This window comes from Palaemon carinicauda, chromosome 15, assembly GCF_036898095.1.
Source record: "Palaemon carinicauda isolate YSFRI2023 chromosome 15, ASM3689809v2, whole genome shotgun sequence".
In the NCBI taxonomy this organism is placed as follows: Eukaryota; Metazoa; Arthropoda; class Malacostraca; order Decapoda; family Palaemonidae; genus Palaemon; species Palaemon carinicauda.
Window position 1 is genome coordinate 94,074,698 of NC_090739.1, and position 27,500 is coordinate 94,102,197.

Below are 27,500 nucleotides of genomic sequence, written 5' to 3' on the forward strand. Positions count from 1 at the left end.
CACCAGAAGTCCTTCCTCAAACTTCGGAATATTTCATTATGATATTCAGGGGTCATCTGATACACTTGCAGCACGTTTCTATTCACTTCTTGATACTCCTTCCTTTGTTCCTGAGATAAGGACAGGTAGGCACTGCGTCCTTTCCTAAAGATCACACTCTGTAATAACATAGACCATTTATCTTTGGGACATTGCATCACCGATGCGACTGTTTCAAAATGATTGAAGAATTCATTAGGAGCCTCTTCTGTGGACATTGGAATCAACCTCTAGACATTCGATACTTTAAACATGGGATCGTACTTAGCAGGAGTCGCTTCTGTCTGCGTTGCCGACTTTGCACAGGCGTTCAACAACTCCAACTCCCACGCATGTCGTACAATCTCTCTTGCCTCTTCCTTCTCCTTTTCTTCTTGTTCCCTCTCTTTTTCTTCCAATCTCCTCTCATGTCTTGTGACTTCCCTTCTTTCCTTTTCGTCTTGCTTCCATTTCCTTCGCACATTGTATTTCTTCTCTCTCTTCTTCTTCTCGTCTTGCTTCCATTTTATTCTCTCTTGCCATCATCTTCAACTTGATGAAATTCTCCGATACAATTCGTCGAATCTCAGCCTTGCTTCGCTACAAATTCTTCTTCAGTCTCCTCCAACAGTTCACTCACTGCTACAATATCTTGTTCTGACAATTTCCCCAAGTTTATCAACGTTTCTAAGGCTAGACACTTGATTAGGGCTTTAATCATTCCACTCGTTGTATGGCCACCACATGCCATAAAAAAACAGAGCCGCTGAGCTTTAGTTACATTGCTTCTGACAATTCCTGAACATTTGGGTTATTCAAAAACTCTTGCGCCATTTTGTTCTTTAACAAATAATTTTATACCTCTCCAAAAATATATGCTCACAATACACAAAATCCTATCAACACTGTACTGTTCAAATCTTTAATGAAAACACGACCCTATTATCACCAATATTTAAAACGCTCGCTCGATCCCAAGGGCCTAGGCACCAAAAATATATTATACTAGGGTCCCGTGTCTGGGAACCAAATTATAATATTATATACTATATTACGGCTCGCAAGCTACATAACCCTCTTGAGTTCCAAATTCTCGTGTTTGTTTTTATATTAAATCTGTTATACTTGAAAAGGATACCCGAGCTCTGAGACAGTTATGTAACTCCCAGACAGCAATATATGAAAACACTGAATACCCAAAGGTCTCTTAAGGACACTCTAAACAACACTGGGTAATTATTATTATGATCTATTCAAACAACTTATTTCAATTCATTAACAGAATATGAGCGAGAATGAAATAAACGCTGGTGATTGAAATAATACACTCTTTACAAAAATAAATATTTTCTATATAAATCCCAACACTTTGAAAGAATTTACATACAAATCAAATCACTTGAAATATTGAGTTTGAACAAAACCTCGAAGGGGACCGTCCGCTTTTGTGTTTTGACATACTAACTTTCAAGAATCAATTATCGTTTTATTGCTTCAATGTATGCATAAACATAGTTTCAGCCAACTATTTTTACAAATAATGAAGATATAGTGGTCTTTAAATGATGACGTCATCCTTACTGTGTCGTCTGCATGACTAAGTTTGACAGAATCTTTTTTGTGTGTTTATTTTTGCTTATATATAGCGATTTTTTCACTTATGTTTCAAAATCTCGTACGTCTGGTAGAAATGGAAGTCATTGGTAGAGGATAGGTGCACGATAATTACGAGTCACGAAAACAGCAGCCAGAGTTTCCAAAGACGTATAGAAGTTATGATGTATGTGTTTGTTTACTTGCAGTTTGCATGTACATTGTGTTTTCACAACATCCTCGGGAACTTTAAAGCGAGGCCAATGTTACCTATGGTCATAGAAAGAACAAAAAGTAAGCAGAGAACAAGAAAAAAGAACCAAGAAGAAAGGAAAACATGAATAAGAGTACAAAGCTGAAACATGCTAACTAAAACTCTGGCAACAATGAGAGGCCGCTGGCAACTCATGACACCCTTCCGCCGAGTGTAATGGTAAACTTAGGGTTAAATACCTCGTTTAGGGTGCATTTATGTAGGAATAAACAATAAAAGTACAAAATGAGGATACCATAATAACGTTATCTTGATTTCTTTAAAAAAAGAAGCAAAAATTTGTTGCAAATCTTTGGGAGCTCATACCTCAAAAACATACGTATTCACACTTGGGTACATTTTTCTCACTTATTTATAGTTCAATTTTAGAGAAAAAGATATCATTGAAAAGAAAAATAAAAATCTCACAACTTTGTGTACCAGAATTTTCCTTTTTCTCTTTCTTTTTCAAGAATATTTTACGTCTAAACGAAGAAAATTGAGAAAAAATTCCTTAAAAATAAAGGAAAATAAAAAATATGTCACACAATTATTCGATTTATAAAGACGTTTTGATGGTAGGATTTTCAAATCAATTGGTGTCTTATTAGTGGAGAAAACATGTACCTAAAAATTTTGTTAAAATCATGATTCTTGCTAATATATCTAAAGGTTTTTGATCAAATGACTTGAAATTTTTATATTATGAAGGTTTCATATATTGTATGTCTAAAACATATAGAAATTGTGTATTTTGAATAATTTAAAAAAAAAATTCATGGCATTTGCAGACAGTCCCCTTAAGACAAAAAATGTTTCGCTCTGAATATTTTATAGTCACTTGACTTGAGTTATTAAATCTGAATAAACCTTAGACTAAGACAAAAGAATTGATTATACTTAAAACTATATAATCCCTTGAATCAAAATATTAACTCTGAATAAAACCGTAGACTAAGACAAAAGAAATAATTATACTCTAATGTTTAAACTCTTGAAGAACTTACATAAAGTAACTGATAAACTTATTAACTTCACGTATTTTTGTAAATCTTACTGGGCCAGTTACAAAAATTTACACAATGCTAACACTCACCACAACAAAATAAATTTAGAATCACCTTTGACTTCTTTCATAACGTTTCACCATATTACACACTATATATGTCGTAATTAATCTCAATCACTTTAGAGAGGACACACGGAAGGCACTTGGTGAAAGAGAGGGATTAACTTTGGTTATTTCACAGGACGTCTGTTTCTATTCTGCTGCTATGCAACCTTGGGGTCGCATGTATATGAGTTAGCTATTTCCAAGATCTGGAAGCTTGGGAGTTGGCCTAAACGCATAAGGATTACCAATGATTACTTTCTCGGACGTGTACCAGCCGACAGCGGGACTACTCTCTCTCAGCTAGCTCCGCCCACCTTTGTCCTCTGAGATAAAAGAAGAGACAAAATCTACCACTAGGATTTTCAAGAACCTTCCAAAACACATGGCAAATATAAGAATTATGTATTTTCTCACAAACAGGATGCAATACCTCATAAAATTATAAAAAAAAGATTCACATAAGGCCTTGTTCATATCTCGTATGGGTCATAAAGCACTCTTAAACAGGTTACGTAAGGTTTTTGTAACAAAATACGTGAAATAACAAGTTAATTCTTAAAAATAATGTCAATTTACATATACTGACTTGAATGAAAACTACAATGAAAAAAATCTACAAAAGTCTTACGTAATTTACATAACAAACTTATATCTACATGAGAGGAATTCATCTTAAGAGCTGGCTGTTCACCTCTTCAATGCATAAAAGAAAACATGAATAAAATATTTGATTAACTTATTTACTCTACTCTAGACCAACTTCATAAGAATATATAACTATATATATATATATATATATATATATATATATATATATATATATATATATATATATATATATATATATATATATATATATATGTATATACATATATATGTATATATATATATATATATATATAAATCTGTATATATATATATATATATATATATATATATATATATATAAATCTGTATATATATATATATATATATATATATATATATATATATATATATATATATATAAATCTGTATATATATATATATATATATATATATATATATATATATATATATATATATAAATCTGTAATATATATATATATATATATATATATATATATATATATATATATATATATATATATATATATATATATATATATATATATATATATATATATATATGGATAAATATCAACACAACATTGTGTTCAAATAGAAATAAATTTCTACCTCATACTTGGGATCGAACGCTAGCCCCTTCTAATGAAAGGCCAGGTTGAAACCAACCATGCTACGAGAGGCCATTAAAAGAAATCAGAACCTGACGCTACCCAGCTGTCCGAGGATTTACCTGGCGAGACATCAGTCTCATACCAGCGAGTTTTACCCGATTTCCCGGCCCACTACGTGACACAATTGGTAGTTATTCATTCAAATTTCCCCTAATGAGTCAATATGGATAAATATCAACACAACATCGTGTTCAAATAGAAATAAATTTCTACCTCATACTTGGGATCGAACGCTAGCCCCTTCTAATAAAAGGCCAGGTCGAAACCAACCATGCCACGAGAGGCCATTAAAAGAAATCGGAACCTGACGCTACCCAGCTGTCCGAGGATTTATCTGGCGAGACATCAGTCTCATACCAGCGAGTTTTACCCGATTTCCCGGCCCACTACGTGACACAATTGGTAGTTATTCATTCAAATTTCCCCTAATGAATTAATATGGATAAATATCAACACAACATCGTGTTCAAATAGAAATAAATTTCTACCTCATACTTGGGATCGAACGCTAGCCCCTTCTAATGAAAGGCCAGGTCGAAACCAACCATGCCACGAGAGGCCATTAAAAGAAATTAGAACCTGACGCTACCCAGCTGTCCGAGGATTTACCTGGCGAGACATCAGTCTCTTACCAGCGAGTTTTACCCGATTTCCCGGCCCACCACGTGACACAATTGGTAGTAATTCATTCAAATTACCCCTAATGAGTCAATATGAATAAATATCAACACAACATCGTGTTCAAATAGAAATAAATTTCTACCTCATACTTGGGATCAAACGCTAGCCCCTTCTAATGAAAGGCTAGGTCGAAACCAACCATGCCACGAGAGGCCATTAAAAGAAATCGGAACCTGACGCTACCCAGCTGTCCGAGGATTTACCTGGCGAGACATCAGTCTCTTACTAGCGAGTTTTACCCGATTTCCCGGCCCACCACGTGACACAATTCGTGGTAATTCATTCAAATTACCCCTAATGAGTCATTATGGATAAATATCAACACAACATCGTGTTCAAATAGAAATAAATTTCTACCTCATACTTGGGATCGAACGCTAGCACCTTCTAATGAAAGGCCAGGTCGAAACCAACCATGCCACGAGAGGCCATTAAAAGAAATTGGAACCTGACGCTACCCAGCTGTCCGAGGATTTACCTGGCGAGACATCAGTCTCTTACCAGCGAGTTTTACCCGATTTCCCGGCCCACCACGTGACACAATTGGTAGTAATTCATTCAAATTACCCCTAATGAGTCAATATGGATAAATATCAACACAACATCGTGTTCAAATAGAAATAAATTTCTACCTCATACTTGGGATCGAACGCTAGCCCCTTCTAATGAAAGGCCAGGTCGAAACCAACCATGCCACGAGAGACCATTAAAAGAAATTGGAACCTGATGCTACCCAGCTGTCCGAGGATTTACCTGGCGAGACATTAGAAGGGGCTAGCGCTCGATCCCAAGAATGAGGTAGAAATTTATATATATATATATATATATATATATATATATATATATATATATATATATATATTAATACATACTGTATATTATATGTTATATATATATATTTATGTATATACATTTTTGTATATATATATATATATATATATATATATATATATATATATATATATATATATATATATATATATATATATATATATATATATATATATATATATATATATATATATATATATCCATATATGTGTGTGTATGTATGCATGTATATATATCCTATATTATCAATTTTGTGTACTATTATAATATTACTTCCACATACTAAAAGATATTATGCTTTGATTCCAATCACACTCACACACTGTTACGGTTTTCTTTTTTTATCTTATCACTCGCTCTTCTCTGCACTGATAAAAGACCAACCTGTGTAAACATGCTAGCCCAGGTGTGATTATGTTTGAATTTTTGTGAAGTACTTGTTCGCAAGTCTGTGTACATAAACTAGATGATTGTATGATAAAGTTCAGTTGCATTCACCTCTCCTCACAGTTAAAGCCTATCGGCTCTCCCGCACTATTGGTGACCCCCCAGAGGAACTCGCTCCCTCTTTCCATGGTCTTCATTTCTGTGCCATATTGTTTGATGATGCTTCCCATGGAATCTGAATCTTTCACACACGCCACTTTAATGAAACTGCTGTCCTTCGTCAGTGGAGAATCGGTTCCATGGTTGCAGCATGCTGCATTCCAGTTTTGCATCAAGAGCATAACTACCTGCTGACCGAAGTCGACGCCCTGATGGATAGCCACTTAACCACCTTCAAGACCTCCATCAGCCACTCTACTCCCAACGAAGTGAACAACTATTCAACATTGACCAAAGCTGACTTGAATGCGGTAGAGCACATAGGCCCACCTTGTGAAGTGCCGGAGCGGCGACAAAGCCACCCACCACCCACATATACCACTACCTGGTTATGGCCCAACCAACGACCCCTCCAGCCACTTACTGACGTCCATCTGCCTCAGTTAGGGTACTACCACTCCAAATTTGGGGTTGCTGCAAAGAAATGTGTGAACGGCTGTCAGTGGCCAATAAACATGTAAGTAAGGCATTGCTTATGGCGGTGGCCTCCCCTGTTACTAACCTTTTGTTTTTTTATGATACAAGTACGGGTGTGTTATATTTGGTAGACATGGGTGCTTGCAATTCTCTTCTGCCAAGTCTACTCTCCAGAACATGACGTAGTCTAAGTCTGTCAACATCTGACTGGTAGCTGCTAACGGATCTGCAATACGCACCCACAATTTTCAAGTCCTCACATTATCGTTTGGAAGTGGACAGTATAATTGGAAGTTCCTCATTGCTGACATCATGTTGCTAATTCTCATTGCGGGTTTCCTCTCACATTTCTACCTCCTGATTGATGTTCTTCACCGACGGTTAGTCAACGCGGATTTGTACTCGTCCACATCTCTCCAACCAGCCTCCTACAACCTCGCTCTCCACATCATCGCACCCATGGAGGCTTACGCCCAACTCCTCACATTGTATCCAGAAGTTTTCCGTCCAGAACTTCATCAAACACACACGGTTCCCGCAAAACACAGTATTTATTACCATGTCAAGACGATGGGGACTCCGGTGTTTGCCAGAATCAGGCATCTGATACTGGATTGTTTGGCAGCTGCTAAACAAACGTTCGCGGAAATAGAAGAAATGGGTTTTTACCAAAAGGCCTCAAGCTCATGGTCGTCACCCTTACACATCATCCTGAAGTATGATAGCTCTCTGTGCCTGTGTAGAGATTACAAGCTCCTGAACATGCAGACAGAACTGTATTACTACTCCCTCTAAAACATCGATAACGTGACCTCCTACTTGCACAAAATGAAGGTTTTCTCCACGCTCGACCTCTTGAAGGGTTATTATTAGGTTCCCATTAACCCAGAAGTTCTCCCCCAGACCACTCCCTTTGGTATATACACTTTCAACTACTTCTGTTTTGGCCTTCGTAATGCTGGGGCCACGTTTTAATGCCTCATGGATTCCATCTTAAGGAACCTCTCTGTCTATGCATGTTACAGGGACGACATACTTTTGTTCCCTTCCTCCAAAGTGGAATTACCTCTGTCACCTATACATCATGCTCTACCGTCTACAACAGAACGACCTTGTGGTTTGGTACGACAAATGTTCCTACGGCACCACATCACTCTTGAAGGAGTCCACCCACTCCCAGAGAAGGTAGCAGTCGTTCGGAACTTCTCTACGCCCTCAACGGTCAAAGCAATGTAAGAATTCTTGGGAAAGATCAACTATTATCATCATCTCCTGCCAGCCATTGCCATCACCTTTGCCCACCCTCTAAAACTCCCTCAAGGGCAAGCCAAGAGACCTGAAGTAGGGTCCCCTTCAAGAAGCAGCCTTCTGTAATGCAAAGAATACCTTATCAACTGCTGCTTCTCTCACTTTTCCCGTGCCACATGCCCCTCTCCTCTCCACCAATGCCAGCGACGTCACTATTGGTGCAGTATTCGAGCAGGTGGTTAATGACTCCCCCCGCCCCGCCCATTGACCTTCCCAGTAAAAAACTGTCCAAGGCAAAAATATCCAGGGTAATGAGCATGTAGAACATCCTGCATATCCCTCCGTTGGGAAGACGTCCACTTGTTGATTTGAAAGCCACCCTTCTCTGTGATGTTACTTCTGAAGACGAAGTTCATTTGGCACGGAATTACTAAGGATGCTAAGGATTGGGTTCGATCCTGTACTCCATGCTAAACTTCAAAAGTACATCAACACGGATTCAGGAGTATGCACCTTCCCTCAACCTTAGCGTTGTTTTGCCCACATTCCCGTTGACATAGTAGGTCCACTATACACATCACAAGGACATTGTTACCTGTTTAATGTCATTAACCTCTCCACTCATTGGTCTGAAGCTATTCCCATGAAAACTGCAATGTCTGCCTCATGTACATCTTCCTTACTCTCAGGATGGATAGCGAGATTTGGTATCCCTGAGGATATTACTTCTGACAGGGGTACCACTTTCATCATTAGCGAATCTCCTGGGAATCACCTTACATCAGACAACCGCTCACAACCCTGCTGCCAACATAATGGATGGATGTTTTCCTCACACCCTGAAAGCAGCTTTGATGTCCCTCTGCAAGGACTTCAGCTTCCCTTGGTCTTACTGGCACTAAGAACCACTCCTAAAAAGCCCCTGAATGTCTTAGCAGTTGAAATGATGTATGGCGACCCTTTTGTCGTCGCTGCCAGATTTTTTCTGTCAGCAACCTCCTCTGACAATCTACAGCCCTTACGTCACTTTTGGAAAAATTTACTTTATGCCGCCAGATTTACAAGCGTCAAGCAAAGCAACACAATGGAGATATCTACACTTAATAATATATATTTTCCTGCGCAACGACACTAGCAAGTGCCCTCTAACGTCTTACATGGGCCCTTTTCTTATGATGAGTCGTTTGCCGAAAGCATTCTTAATTAACATTCATAACAAAAAAGACTGGGTCTCCACTGATTGCCTAAAACCTGCATATCTCCTGCAAGATGACCCGCCTACAGTATGCCTATATTGAGCAGGATTCCCTATTTAACATGTATGTGATTTTTAGCGGGGGTGGGGTATGTATCACACGTGTTTCATACATGGTCGTACAGTGTGATAGTTTTTATTTTTTTTTATCTTATCAATCGCTCTTCCCTGCACTGTTAATAGGACCAACCTGTGTAAGCATACTAGCTCAAGTTTGATTATGTTTGAATTTTTGTGACGTTCTTGCTCATAAGTCCTTGTATATAAACCCGATGGTTGTTTAATAAAGTTCAGTTGCATTCATCTTGCCCCTCAGTAACAGCCTAACAGCTCTCCCGTACATTCAAAATACACACCAAACAAATGCAAACTTTATAACAGTTAAACCAAAATCAAAAGTTACATATAGGGGAAAATAGCATAAATGGCAGTATTGCATAGCAAGATTTCTCAACCACAAGGTACTCATAGTAGAGATCATGCAATTCTTGATCAGTTTGAATTCGAAAAACTCCTCTCACAAGAATCAACACAAACAGCAATTGTGCAAAAACCTGTAGCATTATTATTATATTTGGAACCGATTTCCCAAGGCTATGCTTTTGGATAAACTGCAAAAGTAAATTTTTATCACCTCCGCAATGTCAGCAACAACAATAAAATGCTGAAGTCTTTTCTCTCAACGAAGATATCCTCTTTATCAGTGTCATCATGGTCTATTTGACACTTCTACTTTTATCATAAAAAAGATTCAACAGGGCAAGGAAGCTATATTTCTCAGCAAGTGAATGAAGCTTTTGAAATCTCAATCTTAATTCTTGGATCGCTCTCTTCAGCGAAGAAAACATTTCTCTCCTCAGTTTGATGTCTTATGACAATTCAGCATCTCGTGACCTTTCCCCAAACACCTGTTTCTTCTCCATATTGGCCTGACACTCCATGACTATCCCTAGATTATAACAAATTTCATTGCTCACTTAACATTACTCACTAGCTTGTCCCTGTTTTCAGCTAGAAATGTATTTAATGCCGTAAATTTTATATCACAATTTTGTATGCTCAATCCTTTGCTTTGGAGGGATGTCTGTGTGTTGTTCATTTCTAGAAGGACGGGTCTCCACAAGCCAATAAGCGCAAAAATAGACAAATGCTCCAAGTAAAGCACCAGCATCTGCCCTAGTATCTTCTTCTTCCTGACCAGATAACTTTTCTAGGGCCCTTCAGATGTTCAAGAAATGTTTCGTTACAACATTTACAGCTCCTTCCCTCGCACTCCAATGAGTTTCTATTATTCGCTCAACTCTTTGACAGTGACTGAAATTAGAACTTTCCAGCAATGGGTTGATGCAGAGGAAAATACAACAAACGTTCAACCTATCCAAAAAAGTCACACAATTAATACCAATACGCTGCATTAACACTTGCCAAGTACAGCTACTAATTTGTACATTCCATAATTTCTGCTTTATGATTCCTCTCACCCAGTCATTCCTTCACCTTCACTCCAATCTTCCTCCTTATCATTCTCGTAACTCCTTTTCCTACTTCATCCTCCATCGTGCAGCATTATCATATGATAGCGCCCGAGACAATTTTGAATATCAATTCCTTCTCTCTAATGTTTTTCCGAAATCAGCGTTGAAACATTCTTAGCAGTTTTCCCCTTTGTTTTAACGAAATCAACAAATAATTACATAAACTTTACTTTATCTCCATTGATCATAACATTGCCCTAAAACTTGGTTCATTCTATCCTCTAATATTAGGAGTGCTGTCGAATTTTTTAAATTTTTCAATAACATTGCTTCATATATTTTCCCCCAAAATTACTATAAACTCGTTCTGAATGATAAGAGACATATAGTCATAATCTGTTACAATACTGTATAAAAGTTATGAAACTTTTTTTTTTTTGACGGACAAATCCCACTGCATGTTGAAAAAAAAAACAAGTTGCCATGGTTCAAATTATTCAAAATCCTTCAACTGTGGGTAGCGTCCCAACATCAAAACCACTATTATTTCAATTAGAGCCTATGCAGGCAAATAGCCTACAGCAGACCCCATAGTGCCACCTCTATAAAAGTGTGGCCAAGGGCGGACCACCCCCTAGCCCTGTCTAGCTACGCCACTGTGACGAATCCCTGGACTGCGTAACATTGAAAAACTGATGAATGAACCCAGAATGAAAGAACATGGCCTCCAGCTAATCAGGTTAGTGTGAACTGTCATAGTTTCCATGGACTTTATTTTCAAATAGGAGGGCATATTCCAAAGATTTCTCATAGTTTATAAAACGGATTTTGACATAGGAAAAATTTATTTTTGCGTGAGATAGCCATGTCGTCGTGATGCCTCACCAAACATATAGGCTAAGGGGGAAAGTGAAAACAGTCACCCAAAGACAACTGTAAAACACTAGCCAACACCCAGAGGGACCTTCAGGACCGCAGCTCTCTGCTGTGACGAGTTGACAGCAGGGGATGATGGGCAGTCTCACAAAACTAGTAAGGTTAAGTGAAAGAAGGGGATGGTGCACAAATGTAAATTCACCACACATGGCCGCCGGCCAAGGTGGAGCTAGTCTACGTCAATGCTGATAAAAAACACAATAGTAACACTAGAAAAAGGGGTGGGATACCCCGTAATCATTCCACACTGTAAAAGAATAATATTAACATATTCCTACAATAATATGACTGAATAACTAAGCATTTCTGAGCGATTTGAAAACATGATGCCACGGCGCCTACTGCGTGCCGACCACACCCATTAAAAATCCTGCATATCGAATAAAAACGGGATGGAAACACGAAATTCACATACACACAAGAAAAGGGTACTCAACTTAGTCAATGAGGAAGAAGCTGAAGCATCCATGATCATTAAATCATACAAAAAGCTAAGAAAACTGGCAGAAAAACTCGTCAAAGATGGTGTCTGCAAAAAGGATTGGTTCTACAGGAAAGGTGTTAGTGGTAGTATTTTGACGTCGGGAGTTGTAACGGCTCTCTCATCCATGTATCCTAATGTATCCCTTATCCTTCGAGACAAGGTAACTCTATTCAGGGAAAAATAACCCTGGCTTTGTATTAACGTGTCCCTGATTTTACACGATATCATTTGAGATATTCGCTCCGGAAGCTAAAACTCCGTGATACTTCTAAGGTAAAATTCTCTGGTATTCCACTCGCAGAAATATCCAAAGTAGAAAGCTGCCTTTGAGGGACTTCAATCAGGACGACATGGCTCAAGCCCAAAAATGTCATAAATAGTGCATTAGCTGGTTAATTACATGGATAGCTGCCTGCTCTCTTGGTTGATTAAAGTGTAGCTGTATTTCTATTCAGCTTCATATAATCTTTGTAAATATTTTATATATTAAGGAGATTAAACTTATTGTCCGGTAATTTTTCAGGACCTTCTTTGTCTATTTGTGAAATAGTATTGAAATATAAGCATATATGTATATATATATATATATATATATATATATATATATATATATAAATATATATATATACATATATGCTTATATATCAATACTATTTCACATATATATATATATATATATATATATATATATATATATATATATATATATATATATATATATATATATATATATATATATATATATACATATATGCTTATATATCAATACTATTTCACACACATATATATATATATATATATATATATATATATATATAAATATATGTATATATGTATATATATATATATATATATATATATATATATATATATATATATATATATATATATATATATATACATATATACATATATATATATATATATATATATATATATATATATATATATATATATATATATATATATATATATATATATATATATATATATATATATATGTATATATATACATATATATATATATATATATATATATATATATATATATATAAATATATATATATATGTATATATATATATATATATATATATATATGTATATATATATGTACACATATATTTGTAATACATTTATATACATATCTATACATATGTATAAATATATTATCAATACACACATACACATACACACACACATATATATATATATATATATATATATATATATATATATATATATATATATATATATATATATATATATATATATATATATATTTGTGTTCAGGCCATGCCGTCGTGATGGAAGTTCCTATAAGATAGCTTCCTTCGGTATATTTGACTACAGTGATATTCCCTAAGAATTTTATCTTAAGGTATCCAGAATTCTAACTTCTGGAGCGAATATCCCTAATTATTTCTTATAGGGATATCGCGTAATATCAGAGGACGTATTCTTGACACGCCACATAGCTATCTTCACCCCGAATAGCATTAACGCTTCAAGAGGGAAAAATTGGCAAGAAAACGAAAACAAAAGGAGAGCCATTATTAAGGTACCTCTCCTTCCCGTTTCGATTCAGTATCTGACATCATAACGGCGCCATCTTATTCCTTTTAGCGTAGCTCTGGTACTCGGTGATTCCCTTGAGTTCTCTCGTAATTTTGGATTATATTCAACGTTATGATGCTTTCTCCAGCCTCTTCTGCCTCTGGAAAGTTGAGTATTATCTTTACTACGTATAAATGTAAGCTCTTGTTGTTTTGGATTTAAATCAAATGTAATATTAACGTAAACAAGAGCTGTTGTCTACCGGAGGCGTCTTGGATGCTGTCGGTCGCTATGCATGTGTCATTTAGTTAGTTAGAACGACGTTCCCGGCCCTAATGCTTTAATAAATTTAGCTATTTAGCCTTCCTACTGAAATTCTTTATATTATGCCGTTAGTATTTATCAGTTTTGGTGATTTTGGTAACCGATTCTTGCTTACGCTAGGCTTAGTAGCCTAGGCGTTTTGCTTTTAGTACTTTCATGCATGATATAAGAGTTTTCCTAGTGTGATAATTTTATTGAAGCTAAAGGCATATTTTATACATATAAGATATTGTTGAATATTTCTTCTTCCAAGATTGTATACAAGAGAGTTTCGGTGATTGAGGTAATCGATTCTCACTGCACCTAGGCTAGTAGCCTATGGAGCTTTAGTATACTTTCGCACACTCCCCGATTGTTCTTTTCTCCTCTGGAGGTCTAAGATCAATCCCTCTTTCCCTCTGATTTAGCCTAGGCTGAACCCTAATGAGTTTTGACTGAATAGTATTCAGGTAAAACTTGACTGGGGTGGTTCTGTCTTGATCCTGTAACTAGAGTGACTGGTTTGGGCTAGGTCAGAACATCAGAGTATTTGTCTGGGGTCTGCAGCTGCCTGGCAGAGCGAATGAGATTCCTTTGCTAGGTTAGGCTACAGATATAGGAGGCTAGACCTCCCTAGGCCACATCCGAAGGTTTCTGTACGAGATGATTCCTTCTTTGTGTGGTTTAGCAGACAAGTCCTGTGCTGTTATCTTTAGGCTGGAGAATGAGATTTTCCATTGCCTGGGGAAATAAAAGCACCAAACTTCGTTCTTGTATTGCTGGAGATGGCAAGTACTGCCAACCTCCTTGTTATATTAGACGACCCTAGGCTAGGATGAGCTTTCTTAGCCACTGGGGTTAGTCTCATACTGGAACGGAGTTTGTAGGACCCTCATCCCTCCCCCTCTATCCCTCGGTGGTGGCCTAGCCCTCACAAGATTCTTTGGCCATCGTTCTACATTCGACCTTAGTGTAGGTTAGGATGTAGGACTGGCCTAGACTTCTGCCGGCCGGCAGAAGCCTATTCTCTGTTGAGTGAACTTCAGACCTCTCTTGGTCTACCATCCATATGGTTGCTGGTAGAGCCCGGCACGTTATGGATGGATGGAAGCTTGAATGTTACATTCTCCCCTTCCAATTATTCACTCTTTCTGGATGGAAGGCAGTAAGGCAGTGCCGGCTACTGCCTTACATCCATGCTGTTCTCTCATAGTTAGTGGTTAGTACCTTATAGTCCCGGCTGCCGGCTTAGCGGCCGGCAGCGGGGCAGGTGGTGGATCTCGGGTAAGAAATATCTGCCGGCCGGCACAGGTTATCACCTGCCATGGCCGGCCGGCAGCTGGCTACGCTCCTTCATCTCTGCCGGCCACTACGATTAGTGGCCGGCAGCCGGGGTGTAGTCGGCTGCCGGTATATTATGAACTGCCGGCTGGCACTTGGAAACCATTGATCTGCCGCACAGTAATTCAAAAGTAGTATACTTTTGAACTGAGCCCAGGTACTTGCTCGTCGGGCAGTATATGATATAAAGTAGCCAGTATTTTGCAGTATAGTATATAATGCAAGTAGAAAACTACAGTATAGAGTAAACTATAACGCTAAGATTTTTCCAACATACATTGTGTTGTCAGGTACAGCCTATTGTGAGACCACTCACCCTAAAGAAAGTGAGTTCTTTCTTTAATTTGAATAAAATCCATTATATTAAAACTTCTGATTACTGGTGTGAGTTACACTGGAATATCCTTATAGGATAATTACTCCAAAGGTTTTTCTAGAATAAGAATTAACCCTAGTTTCAATATATTGGGAGGTCACAGCAATTGGCTGGGCAGGGAAATACAACTATGCGTCTTTCCTTCTTTCCTTTCTAGCTTATCTATTATAGGCTATGGAAAATAGTAAGAATAAGTCTAGATTTTATCTTGTGATATGTTTTCACTGGATACTCATTGGACTCTCTTCTCTTTACAGGAGGACCACCCGAAGTGCGGGAGTATGTTTTGCAACATCCGTAGCAAGAACTTCTGCGGACATGAGTTGTGCAGGAGGCACGCACCCTGCGCAATCTCCAAAGGTGATCTCAGGTATTGGGACCCTCAGGTATGTAATATTTGTACTAACCTGATTACTGAGGCTTTTGACACCCCTAAGTCGGCGGAGTCAAGGGATGCACCTAGGGAAAAGCTGCGAAATTGGGTACGGGGTTTTCAGAAAAACACCACGGTGCCTTATCTTCCAAGTAAGAAGATGCGGGCTTATCTTTTTCCCAGGGCATCTGAGGATGCAGTTATTCCACAGCCTCATGCAGAGATCCCTATAGTTCAGATTCCGGTAGATTCGGAAGTCTCGGACGCTCTACAAAACATCCAACTGGACGATAGGATGTCGGAAGTGTCGGAGTACACGGAGAAGGACCTTCTCGCGGAAGTTCAGGAGGAGGAACAGACCCAAGCTCCCGAAACTGAAGAGGAAGAGGTTGACGCGGTGTCGGTCTCATCGGTTCCGGCCCCAGAGTCGATTCCCTCGACTTCATCTGCTATCCCAAAGGAACTGGGAAGGCCTCTTTCTTCTATTGTTGAAATGATTCAATAAATGCAAAAGAAGAACGATGAAAAGGAAGCTGCGATGAAGCTAGAGATGCGCAGACTCGCAGTATCATGCGGGCCCCAGAAGAAGCTCAGCGTGAAGGATCTCCCCTTGTGCTCAGATGCAAATCCTTGGAAATATGCCGAACACATGCCAATGACAACTGGCAAGATTGTCATTTCGGAGAAGCTGGGATCAGTCCCCCTTGAAGAGGTGGAATTCTGGCCCAGCAAGGAGTCTTACCCGGACTGCTATGTCCATCTCAGGAAAGAGCCAGCCCCAAAGGAGGAAACAGAGCCAAAGGAGGTCATAGTCTTTGACCACGGTAAAGCACAGGCTTTACTCTCTAGCTCAATGAAAGAGAGGGGCTTCTCTAACTCAAAGGTACCTGTGTTGAATAAGAAGCACCCCTCCTTTGTGGCTTCTCCTACTAGAGCCTTCCCCTTTATGGAGAAAGGGTACAAGGCAGCCTTAAAGGCAGTCGAGGCAGGGAAGCCATGCCCGTCGTTGGACGAGTGCAAGCCTTTATCCCTGACCTTGCCTATGGACCAAAAAGACTGGAAGGACGGTCATCTTTCCTTTTCAGTCGGGAAGATGGAAGAAGATATTGCCGAACGTCAGTTCGGTGAGGACCTTCCAAAGCTGTCTGATTTTCTCTTGCGTAGGGAGCAAGAGACAAAAGAAAGACTTGCGGCATCGATGTCCCTTTAGACGACTCTGGAAATGATGGCAAGCGACCCCAAAAATCAGGATATGTTCATGGTAGTGGCCAAAACCCATCTGGCCACGGTAGCCAAAGATCTTTACAGTTTCATTAAAGCTAGGAGAGCTTGTAGAGAGTTCGTGTTTGCCTCGGCTGCGCTGAGACACGAACCTAGGAAACTGATCTCATCTAATATTTGGTGTAAGGACCTCTTCCTGAGTGAAGTGGTCAAAGAGGTAGTTGATAAGGCCGCCACGGAGAATAGGAACCTTCTCCAGATGTGTGGCCTATCTCTCAAGAGAAAGTCTTCCCCGGATGAGGGTCCCCAACCTAAGAGGAAGACGAAGAAGCCTAGGCTACCCTCTCGGCTGGCCAAGCCTTATAGACAGCAGCAACAACAGCAACAACTTCCTACGACCGCAGTGCCTCAGATCGTGGCACAACCTCCTACTACGTACCAGTTGGTACCTCAGGCAGTACCGACTCAGTCACCTGCCTTTAACCCAGCCTTCGAAAGGCAGTTGACGACCTTTCGTGCGAAGCCTAGAGAAGCAGCCAGAGGTTCCTCTAGATGCCCCTCAAGAGGAAGGGGATTCAGAGGAGGATGCGGTCAAGGAGGCAAGGCCTCAGGTCCACTGCAAAAGTGAGATGCTTCTGGTAGGAGGGAGACTACACTTAGTTCGGGATCGCTGGACCTTCGATCCCTGGGCCCACAGCCTAATCAAGAATGGACTAGGTTGGAGTTGGATCATCACTCCACCCCTATTCCCACAATTCTTCCAACTCTCCACCCCCGTCCTGGAAGAATATGTTCGGGAACTCTTGGAGAAAAGAGTAATTCTAAGAGTAAAGTCCATCAAGTTCCAAGGAGGGCTGTTTTGTGTTCCCAAGAAAGAATCAGAAAAACTCAGAGTCATTCTGGACTTGTAGCCACTCAACAAGTTCATAGTAAACTCCAAGTTCAGGATGTTAACACTTCAACACATAAGGACCCTATTACCCATACGAGCTTACACGGTCTTGATAAACTTGTCAGACGCCTGTTGGGATGTTCCAATCAATCGTCAACTCTCCTCCTACCTAGGGTTCAAGCTAAAACGAAGACTTTATGCCTTCAGAGCCATGCCCTTCGGGCTAAACATAGCCCGAAGGATATTCACGAAGCTTGCAAATGCAGTCGTTCATCAATTACGCCTAAAAGGTGTCCAAGTAGTGGCCTACCTGGACGATTGGCTGGTGTGGGCAGCATCTGAGACGGAGTACATGCAGGCTTCCAAGAAAGTAATCCAGTTCCTGGAACATCTAGGATTCAAGATCAATACCAAAAAGTCTCGACTATCTCCAGCTCAAGAGTTTCAGTGGTTGGGAATCTAATGGGACTTAAAGTCACATCAACTTTCCATTCCGCTAAAGAAAAGGAAAGAGATAGCGGGATCTGTCAAGAGACTTCTGGAATCCAAACGGATATCAAGACGTGAACAGGAGAGAGTGCTGGGCTCTCTACAGTTTGCTTCAGTGACAGACCCAGTGCTACGAGCACAGCTAAAAGATGCAAAAGGAGTTTGGAGAAGATACGCATCAAACGCTCGAAGAGATCTGAAAAGACCATTACCGACTCGATTTCGAACGCTTCTCAAGCCATGGTCTAAGGCCAAGTAATTGAAGAAATCGATACTTCTTCAACCACCAAAACCTTCAGTCATCATCCACACAGACGCTTCAAAGGAAGGATGGGGAGGTCACTCTCACCAAAGGAAAGTCCAAAGAGCTTGGTCCAACTTATTCAAGACATTTCACATTTACTTTCTGGAGGCCATGGCAGTTCTTCTTACACTGAAGAAATTATATCCTCACCACTCGACCCATATAAGACTGGTTCTGGACAGCGAGGTGATAGTGAGATACTTGAATCGCCAAGGTTCGAGATCACCTCAAATCAACCAAGTGATGTTGGCCATCTTCCGTTTGGCGGAAAAGAAGAGATGGCACTTATCAGCTTTTCACCTCCAAGGGTTCCACAACGTGATGGCGGACGCTCTATCCAGGTTCACACCGATAGAGTCAGAATGGTCCCTAGACGTTGGATCGTTCTCCTTCATCTTACGTCAAGCCCCGGAACTGCAGATAGACCTCTTTGTGACGAGCGACAACAAGAAGATACATCGTTACGTGGCCCCGTACAAGGATCCCCTAGCGGAAGCAGTGGACGCAATGTCCCTCGATTGGAAAAGATGGTCCAGGATTTACCTGTTCCCTCCATCCAACCTTCTACTGAAGGTCCTCGACAAACTGAGATCATTCAAGGGGACGGCTGCGATAGTGGCTCACAAGTGGCCAAACACCGTATAGTTCCCTCTGGCATTGGAACTACGACTGAAGTTTGTGCCGTTGCCGGATCCAGTTCTGACTCAGCTAGTGCAGAAGTCGACTGTCTTCGCTTCATCACAGAGAACTCGCAACCTTCATTTCATGCTTTTCTCTCCTTAGCGGTAGAGAAAAGATTCGGAATCTCAAAGGACAGTATAGACTTTTTGGAAGAATATAAATCCAAATCTACCAGAAGAGTCGTCATGGAAGAAGTGGGTGTCTTTGGTCAAGGCAAATAAGCCAAAAGAAATCTTGACGGACTTCTGTTTATCTTTCTTTATTAACCTTCATGAACAAGGTTTAGCAGCCAACACAATAACGACGTGTAAATCTGCCATGACAAGACCTTTACTCTATGCCTTTCAGGTCGACTTTTCTAACAAAATCTTTAACAAGATTCCTAAGGCCTGTGCTAGACTCAGGCCGGCAATGCCTCCGAAACCTATTTCATGGTCTCTGGATAAGGTTCTTCACTTCGCTTCTATGATGAACAACGAGGAGTTAGCTTTGAAGGATTTGACCCAAAAAGTCATATTTTTATTTGCACTAGTCTCGGGGGCTAGAGTTAGTGAAATAGTGGCCCTTTCGAGAGATGAAGGCCACATTCAGTTCTTGGAAGGGGGAGAACTGAATCTTTTTCCGGACCCATCGTTTCTTGCCAAAAATGAGCTACACACCAAAAGGTGGGGTCCCTGGAGAATCTGCCCTCTGAAGGAAGATGTCTCTCTATGTCCAGTAGAGAGCTTAAAGGTCTATCTTCGTAGAACTTCAGACTCTAAGGGAGGACTGCTTTTTAGAGGAGAAACTTCAGGTTCAAACTTGTCTTTGAAACAACTAAGGGCGAAAATCACCTATTTTATCCACAGAGCCGATCCGGACAGCACACCCGCAGGTCATGATCCAAGGAAAATTGCCTCATCCCTGAATTTCTTCAATAATATGAATATTGAACACCTTCGCTCATACACTGGCTGGAAGTCATCCAGGGTAATTTTTTATGCATTATGCAAAGCAGGTGGAGTTAAAGAGGTCTGTGGTAGCAGCAGGTAGTGTTCTTAAACCTGTTGCTTGATTCTGCGAGGAACAGTGAAATTAATTGGGATGATTAATTTGAGGGTGGGTGTGTATTCCCTAGTCGGTACTACAAACTAAGTGAAAAGTCACTAAGGTGTCTTTATGAACTGTTCCATAGACAAAGGTGAAACATGCATAATGAGTGACACATGTGCCATGCGTTTTACGCAAGTGTGAATAGACAGTAATGACAGATACTAATGAAAATTTTTGATATTCTCGTTTTTCAGTGGCAATCTTATGTTTCCTTTTCAGATGAAACAAGTTTTTCTAGTATTACTGTTTGTCTTTATGCTATATTTTATTTCATCCACATTTTATTATATTCTATAAATGTTGATTGATCTATTTATTTATTGTTGTCAATAAACTAGTTCTTATGAAAAATATATTGAGCATTGCAACTCTTGCTATGGATATTATTGATAATATAGGAAATTTTAAGTGATTGTTCCTACGTGTAGACAAACACTCATCGATTTGGTCAATCCGTATTTAGGATAGACCATCACCTTCTGGTTGGAATGATAACTGATATATTATATCTGTTCCTAAACGGATACAAACCTTTGATCAGTACACAAATCAAATAGGCATACCGGGAGAGGTGTCAGTATGTCATACAGACATTGGTAAGTTCCAATACAAACTTTGCTTTAGAAAGTATAGGTTGAGACCATTATACTGGTTTGTCTGCTGGACATCCATAGGTAATATGTATGCCTCGAGACTTTTTCCAGAGTCTAGTATGACTCTTCCCTGTAGTGGGCAGGAAGTACTAACATGGTTGATGTTTAGAAGTAATGATGTATGACAGTAACATCATAGGTGTCTAGGTCTGGATAGACCAAGGAAAAGGTTATCTTGAGGTTAAGGCACGAAATGAGAATCCACAGGTACAGTAATGCTCTGGTAAACTGCCATCACGACGACATGGCCTGAGCCCAAAAAATGGATTTTGAGCAATGCGAAAAATCTATTTTTGGGTGAGATAGCCATGTCGTCCTGATGGACCCGCCCTTCCATTTTGTTAAAAGGGCTAAGAACCCCTCCCGATAGTACAGTATCTGTAGCACCTCGTATATCGCTACAAGGAATTAGATAGCGATGTTGAGGATGTCAGATACTGACTTGAAACGGGAAGGAGAGGTACCTTGATAACGGCTCTCCTTTTGTTTTCGTTTTCTTGCCACTTTTTCCCTCTCGAAGCGTTAACGCTATTCGGGGTGAAGATTGCTATGTGGCGTGTCAAGAATACATCCTCTGATATTACACGATATCTCTATAAGAATTACTTAGGGATATTCGCTCCAGGAGTTGGAATTCTGGATACCTTAAGGTAAAATTCTCTGGGAATATCACCGTAGTCAAATATACCCAAGGAAGCTACCTTATAGGAACTTCCATCAGGACGACATGGCTATCTCACCCAAAAATAGATTTTTTGCTTTGCTCAAAATCCGTTTTATATACAAACATACATATATATACAGTATATATATATATATATATATATATATATATATATATATATATATATATATATATATATATATATATATATATATATATATATATATATATGAATATAACTATGTATATGCATATTTTCGCTAATAGGTTACGAGTGATGCCAACCTATCGTGAGACATAGTTTAAGAAAGTGGAAATGCATGATAGTGCTTAGTGCATTGTATGTGTTTTCATATATTTGTATATTGATGTGTTTAGTCGTAAGTGTATTTTCTTTCCTTCAGCATCTTGTCCGTTCTCTTGAGCGACTGAGGCAAATGATGCTTTAAGGGTTGACTTCTACGATTTGCTCGTGGATGTTGTTTCATAGGACGAGGGATCAGTCACCTTAGTGAAGTTGTGTTGTACATTAAAATCATTAAAATCTTGAGGATGAAATAAAAAAAAAGAATAGAGAAAGGGATTGGAGGAAACAGGTTTGATAAATATCGTAGAAAAAACATCTGAATAAACTATCTAAAATCTGAATCTATTCTGCAGAAGAGGATTTTAGGAGGAATATCTATGATAGATTTTAAAACGAATTTTGATTAATTAGATTCAATAATCGGTAAAACGAGGAGACAGTAGATATAGGGGTTATTAAACAGCATCAAAACCCGATAAGATACACAAGTCATAGGCAATTGGGGATGAAATAAAAAGATTGACTTTTGGAGCAATTCAGAGAGATGGGATCTATCCCGTCTCTCTGAATTGCAAAAACAGCTAGAAGGAGGTAACTGTCAAAAGTGAAAAGGGAAGATAGATTAATGTGAAATGGTAAATTGAATAAAGATGAGCAGCATAGTGGAAGAACAGCAAAAGAAGGGGAAAGGGAGTGAGACTTATCAAGAGATGCAAACCAAGAAAAATAGAGGACAAGGAACTGAAATGTTGGTCCTATATTGAAAAGACGTAGAGCACAAAGAGAAAATCTCCAAAAAATATCCTAATCTGGAACAGCTTTGACTTTGCACCGTTAACTTGATTATAATGCATAGTGATATGCACAAACCATTCTTTGGTAATGGATCATTTTATTTGGATTTGATTAGTTTTCTTATAATTGACATCCAACACAAAATAACAGAAAAAAGGTGGGAACCTCAAACACAATTCCTCTTATCTCATACGTCAATTTTACTCTATAATTCAGCTCCCCTCCCCCATCCCATTCGAAATTTAGGAGTTTCCTTTTTATTGATTATTTTTGACAAAAACACCAATAATTGGCATATCATGCATCGTGTAACAAATGTCAAACGCACCTTTCCACGATAGCAATAGGTATAACAAAGTGAATAAAGTTATTGGTTTTGGAAAAGCACTAATTTCCAAACATCCTGTTATTTCAAATAATAATTCACTAAGACGAATCAGAAGTTTAAAGGTCCTCCTATACATTGCTAGTTATGAAATTACATTCAATATCTTTTTGTAAGTGTAATATTGACAAATGTAAAGAAATTTATTTTAGCATTAGCCTCTAACTATTGCTTTTAAGTTTGTGCGCTAACCAAGAAAAAGTAATGGTGCAAAACGACTTGATAGTCCTGATCATAAAATTTCTGAAGGTAGGCTGATGATAAAGAGCTAGATTACCATTTAGAGGCCGTTACTTAAAATCAGCCCTATTTGCAAAAACAAATTTTAACTTCCCAGTCTACAGTAACTGCAACTCTGTCAGTCTTGTGAGGAATACCTCAAGTATTCACAAATACACTCATTGACATGTTCATGCAAGTAAAAGTTTACGCAGGTGGACAGAAACACCGGTATGTTTATGCAAGTATATATCGAACAGAGGCATTATCGTCAGTGCACCTCTTGCTGTGAAATGGTGGTATTACTTAAAGGTCTTAGCAGCGACCTCATCACCCATGCTGCATTTGCTTTTTAACCTTCAATTATACCTTCGTTCCCACTTCTTTTATTTCAATTAGCTGCCCAACCTTTCAAATTTTACTCCATATTAAAGCTTTGGGGTTTCCCTTCCAATTGCTCATTGAAGCACAATGCCGGGTATGTCAAACTTTCACAGCTTCAATGCAAACATAAGTAGCCCTAATCAAAATGGTCATTCAAGATTGTGACGAAATACTCACATTCCATCAGCCTTCCTCACGGCTACCTTAGCATCCTCTGCCTTGGCATATTCGACAAAGGCAAATCCAGGAGGCTTTTTTGCTATCCAGAGGTTTGTTATACGACCGTACTTCAGGAAGATATTCCGTATCTCCTTCCGCGTTGTACTCTCATCTAATCCTCCTATGTAGACTTTGCAATCTGAATTCCAGGGAGGATATGGCTTACTCGTAGGAGGGATAGCCGTCTCGTTACCAGTGTGGAGTCTGCAATGCAAAAAAAGACGGCGAAATGACAATCTTTTATTAGTAATTGTACAAATAGACACACTCTTCAGTATTTCCCCCTTACATAGTGTAGCTTATGAAAGTGCTACCTTACCAGAGTTTTGAGAGTCTTTTGAGATGTAGTTGAAGACCACAGGCCCTTTTTGGGCCGAAGGCACAATCTTAACTTAGCATCATCGCCCTATGAATACGAAGTCCTAAACTTACAATACAGCCACAGGCATACACACACATGATTTTATATACAGTATATATATATATATATATATATATATATATATATATATATATATATATATATTATATACATATATACTATATATATATATATATATATATATATATATATATATATATATATATATATGTAGGTATATATATATATATATATATATATATATATATATATATATATATATATATATATATATATATATATATATATATATATATATATATATATATATATATATATACAGTATAAATATTATTTATATATATAATACACACACACACACACATATATATATATATATATATATATATATATATATATATATATATATATATATATATACATATATATATATATATATATATATATATATATATATATATATATATATATATATATATATATATAATTTGAGTTTACTGAAATATTGGAAAAGGAAATTCCGACAATGGTTAGATTAAGTAAAATTTGGGAATAAAAACGCCTGAAATTACATATAAAAATCAGGCTATATATCAGTTTAGAGAGAACAGTGTTTCTCTATGGATATGAGTCATGGTATGATAATGAAACCATATCCAATAGATTTTGTAGATTTGAGAGCTAAGGCTTCAGAAAAATATTAGGAGTTAAATCGCAGGACAGGACTAGAAATGAAACTATAAGCTAGATTACTTAAGTGCCATATGTGGATGAGATCATGGTGAAGGGGAGATAGAAATGATTTGGGCATGCTCTTCACACGCCCCAAGAGAGATTAGTTCTCCAAACTTTCAACTGGGCTCCACAAGGAACTAGAATAGTTGGAGACCCAGGCCTGCATGGCTGAGGACTATGAAACGTGAAGTAGGCGATGTTGAATGGAGAAATATTAATTTAAAAGCTCAAGATAGAGACGACTTGTGAAATCTAGCCAGAGTCCATTGTGTTAATAGGCACAGGAGGAGATGATGATAACATATATATATATATATATATATATATATATATATATATATATATATATATATATATATATATATATATATATTATATAATGATGGCTCCTGGGTCTGGACACCAAAAAATATATCATACTATGGCTTGCGTCTGGGAACCAAACATTTCACGAAAAAAAAATATATATTACGACTGCAAGCTATACAACCTCTCGAATTCCAAACACACCTGTTTGCTTTAACATTAAATGGGTTACACTTAAAAAAATATTAATAACCACACTCTGAGACAATTATACAGCTCCCAGATAGCAACATATAAAACACTGAATATCCAAAGGTCTCTTAAGTACACTCAAAACAAAACTGGGTAATTATTATTACGAATATTAAAAAATCTCTAACTCCGGTACATAACAGGATACGAGCGAATATGAATTAAACACGGGTGATTGAAATAATCCACTCTTTAAAAAAATAAATACATTCTATATAAATTTCAATACTTGGAAAAGAATTCATTTAAAAAAAAATAAATCACTCGAAATCTTAAGTCTGAACAAAACTTAGATTAAGACAAAAATGTTATATGATCACTTGACTTGAAAATTGAATCTGAATACAACCTTAGACTAAAACAAAAGGAATATTACAATGAAAATTATATAATTATTGGTTTCACTTGAAATTGAAGCTGAATACAAATATCTAAGTTTGATACTTAATGAAAATAGATAACCAGATTACGATACAAAATCTTTTTTCGTTATTACAGGTCTATTTAAAAAAAATTCACATAATGTCAACACTCACCACAACACCATGAATTTAAAATCACCTTCCAAATATACAGCTTTAGGCTGGGATTCTCTATCTCTCCATGCAACCCTGGGGTTGCCTTATATATAAAACTTAGCTACTTCCAGAAGCTTCCAGGAGAGCAAGTTCTGGAAGTGGGGGCCCTGGTCCAAGGTGTCAGAGTTACCAAGTATTGCTCTCTCGAACACGTATCCATGCAACACGAGATGAACTCTCTTAGTCAAAAAACCCACTCTTAGTCCCCAAAATTAAAAAATGATATGATCTATCACTAGGTATTTCGAGAATTTTCCAAAGCACATGGCATATTGCGTGTTCTCTCAGAAACATGAAGCAATATCTCATAAAAATATAAAAGACCATTACTTGAGCCCTTGTTCCTATCTTGTATGGTCACATAACACTCTCAAACAGTTTACGTGAGACTTCGTAACAAAAATATGTGAAATAAAAAGTTGAATCTTAAAATTAACGTAAATTCACATATACTTACTTGAATAAAGAATAAAATGAAATTGACGTCGAAAGTCTTCGTAATTTACATACAAATTTTGAATCTACACGAGAGGAACTCATCTTGGAAGCTAGCTAACCTCTTCAACGCAGAAACAAAGTAAATAAATCATGAATGAACTAATGTATTTACACTAGACCAGCTTTGAGAGAATATGAATATATATATATATATATATATATATATATATATATATATATATATATATATATAAAGTCAACGCGGATCGCTGTGTCCGGGCAGCATCCGCTATGCATTCATTTTGGTCCCCCGCTACATATCAACGCTAATACACAATAAAAATCAATAAAAATTTAATTGAACA

The 27,500-nt window shown here is 38.0% G+C and overlaps 1 protein-coding gene across 1 annotated transcript in view; it reads right to left on the minus strand.

Moving 5' to 3' along the window:
- LOC137654337 (uncharacterized) overlaps positions 1-27,500 on the minus strand; it is a 114,881-nt gene that overhangs the window by 37,798 nt on the left and 49,583 nt on the right. The window contains exon 2 of the mRNA XM_068387956.1: positions 24,403-24,648. Within this exon, the coding sequence (XP_068244057.1) occupies positions 24,403-24,648 (246 nt within the window). The remainder of the gene's footprint in view (positions 1-24,402; positions 24,649-27,500) is intronic.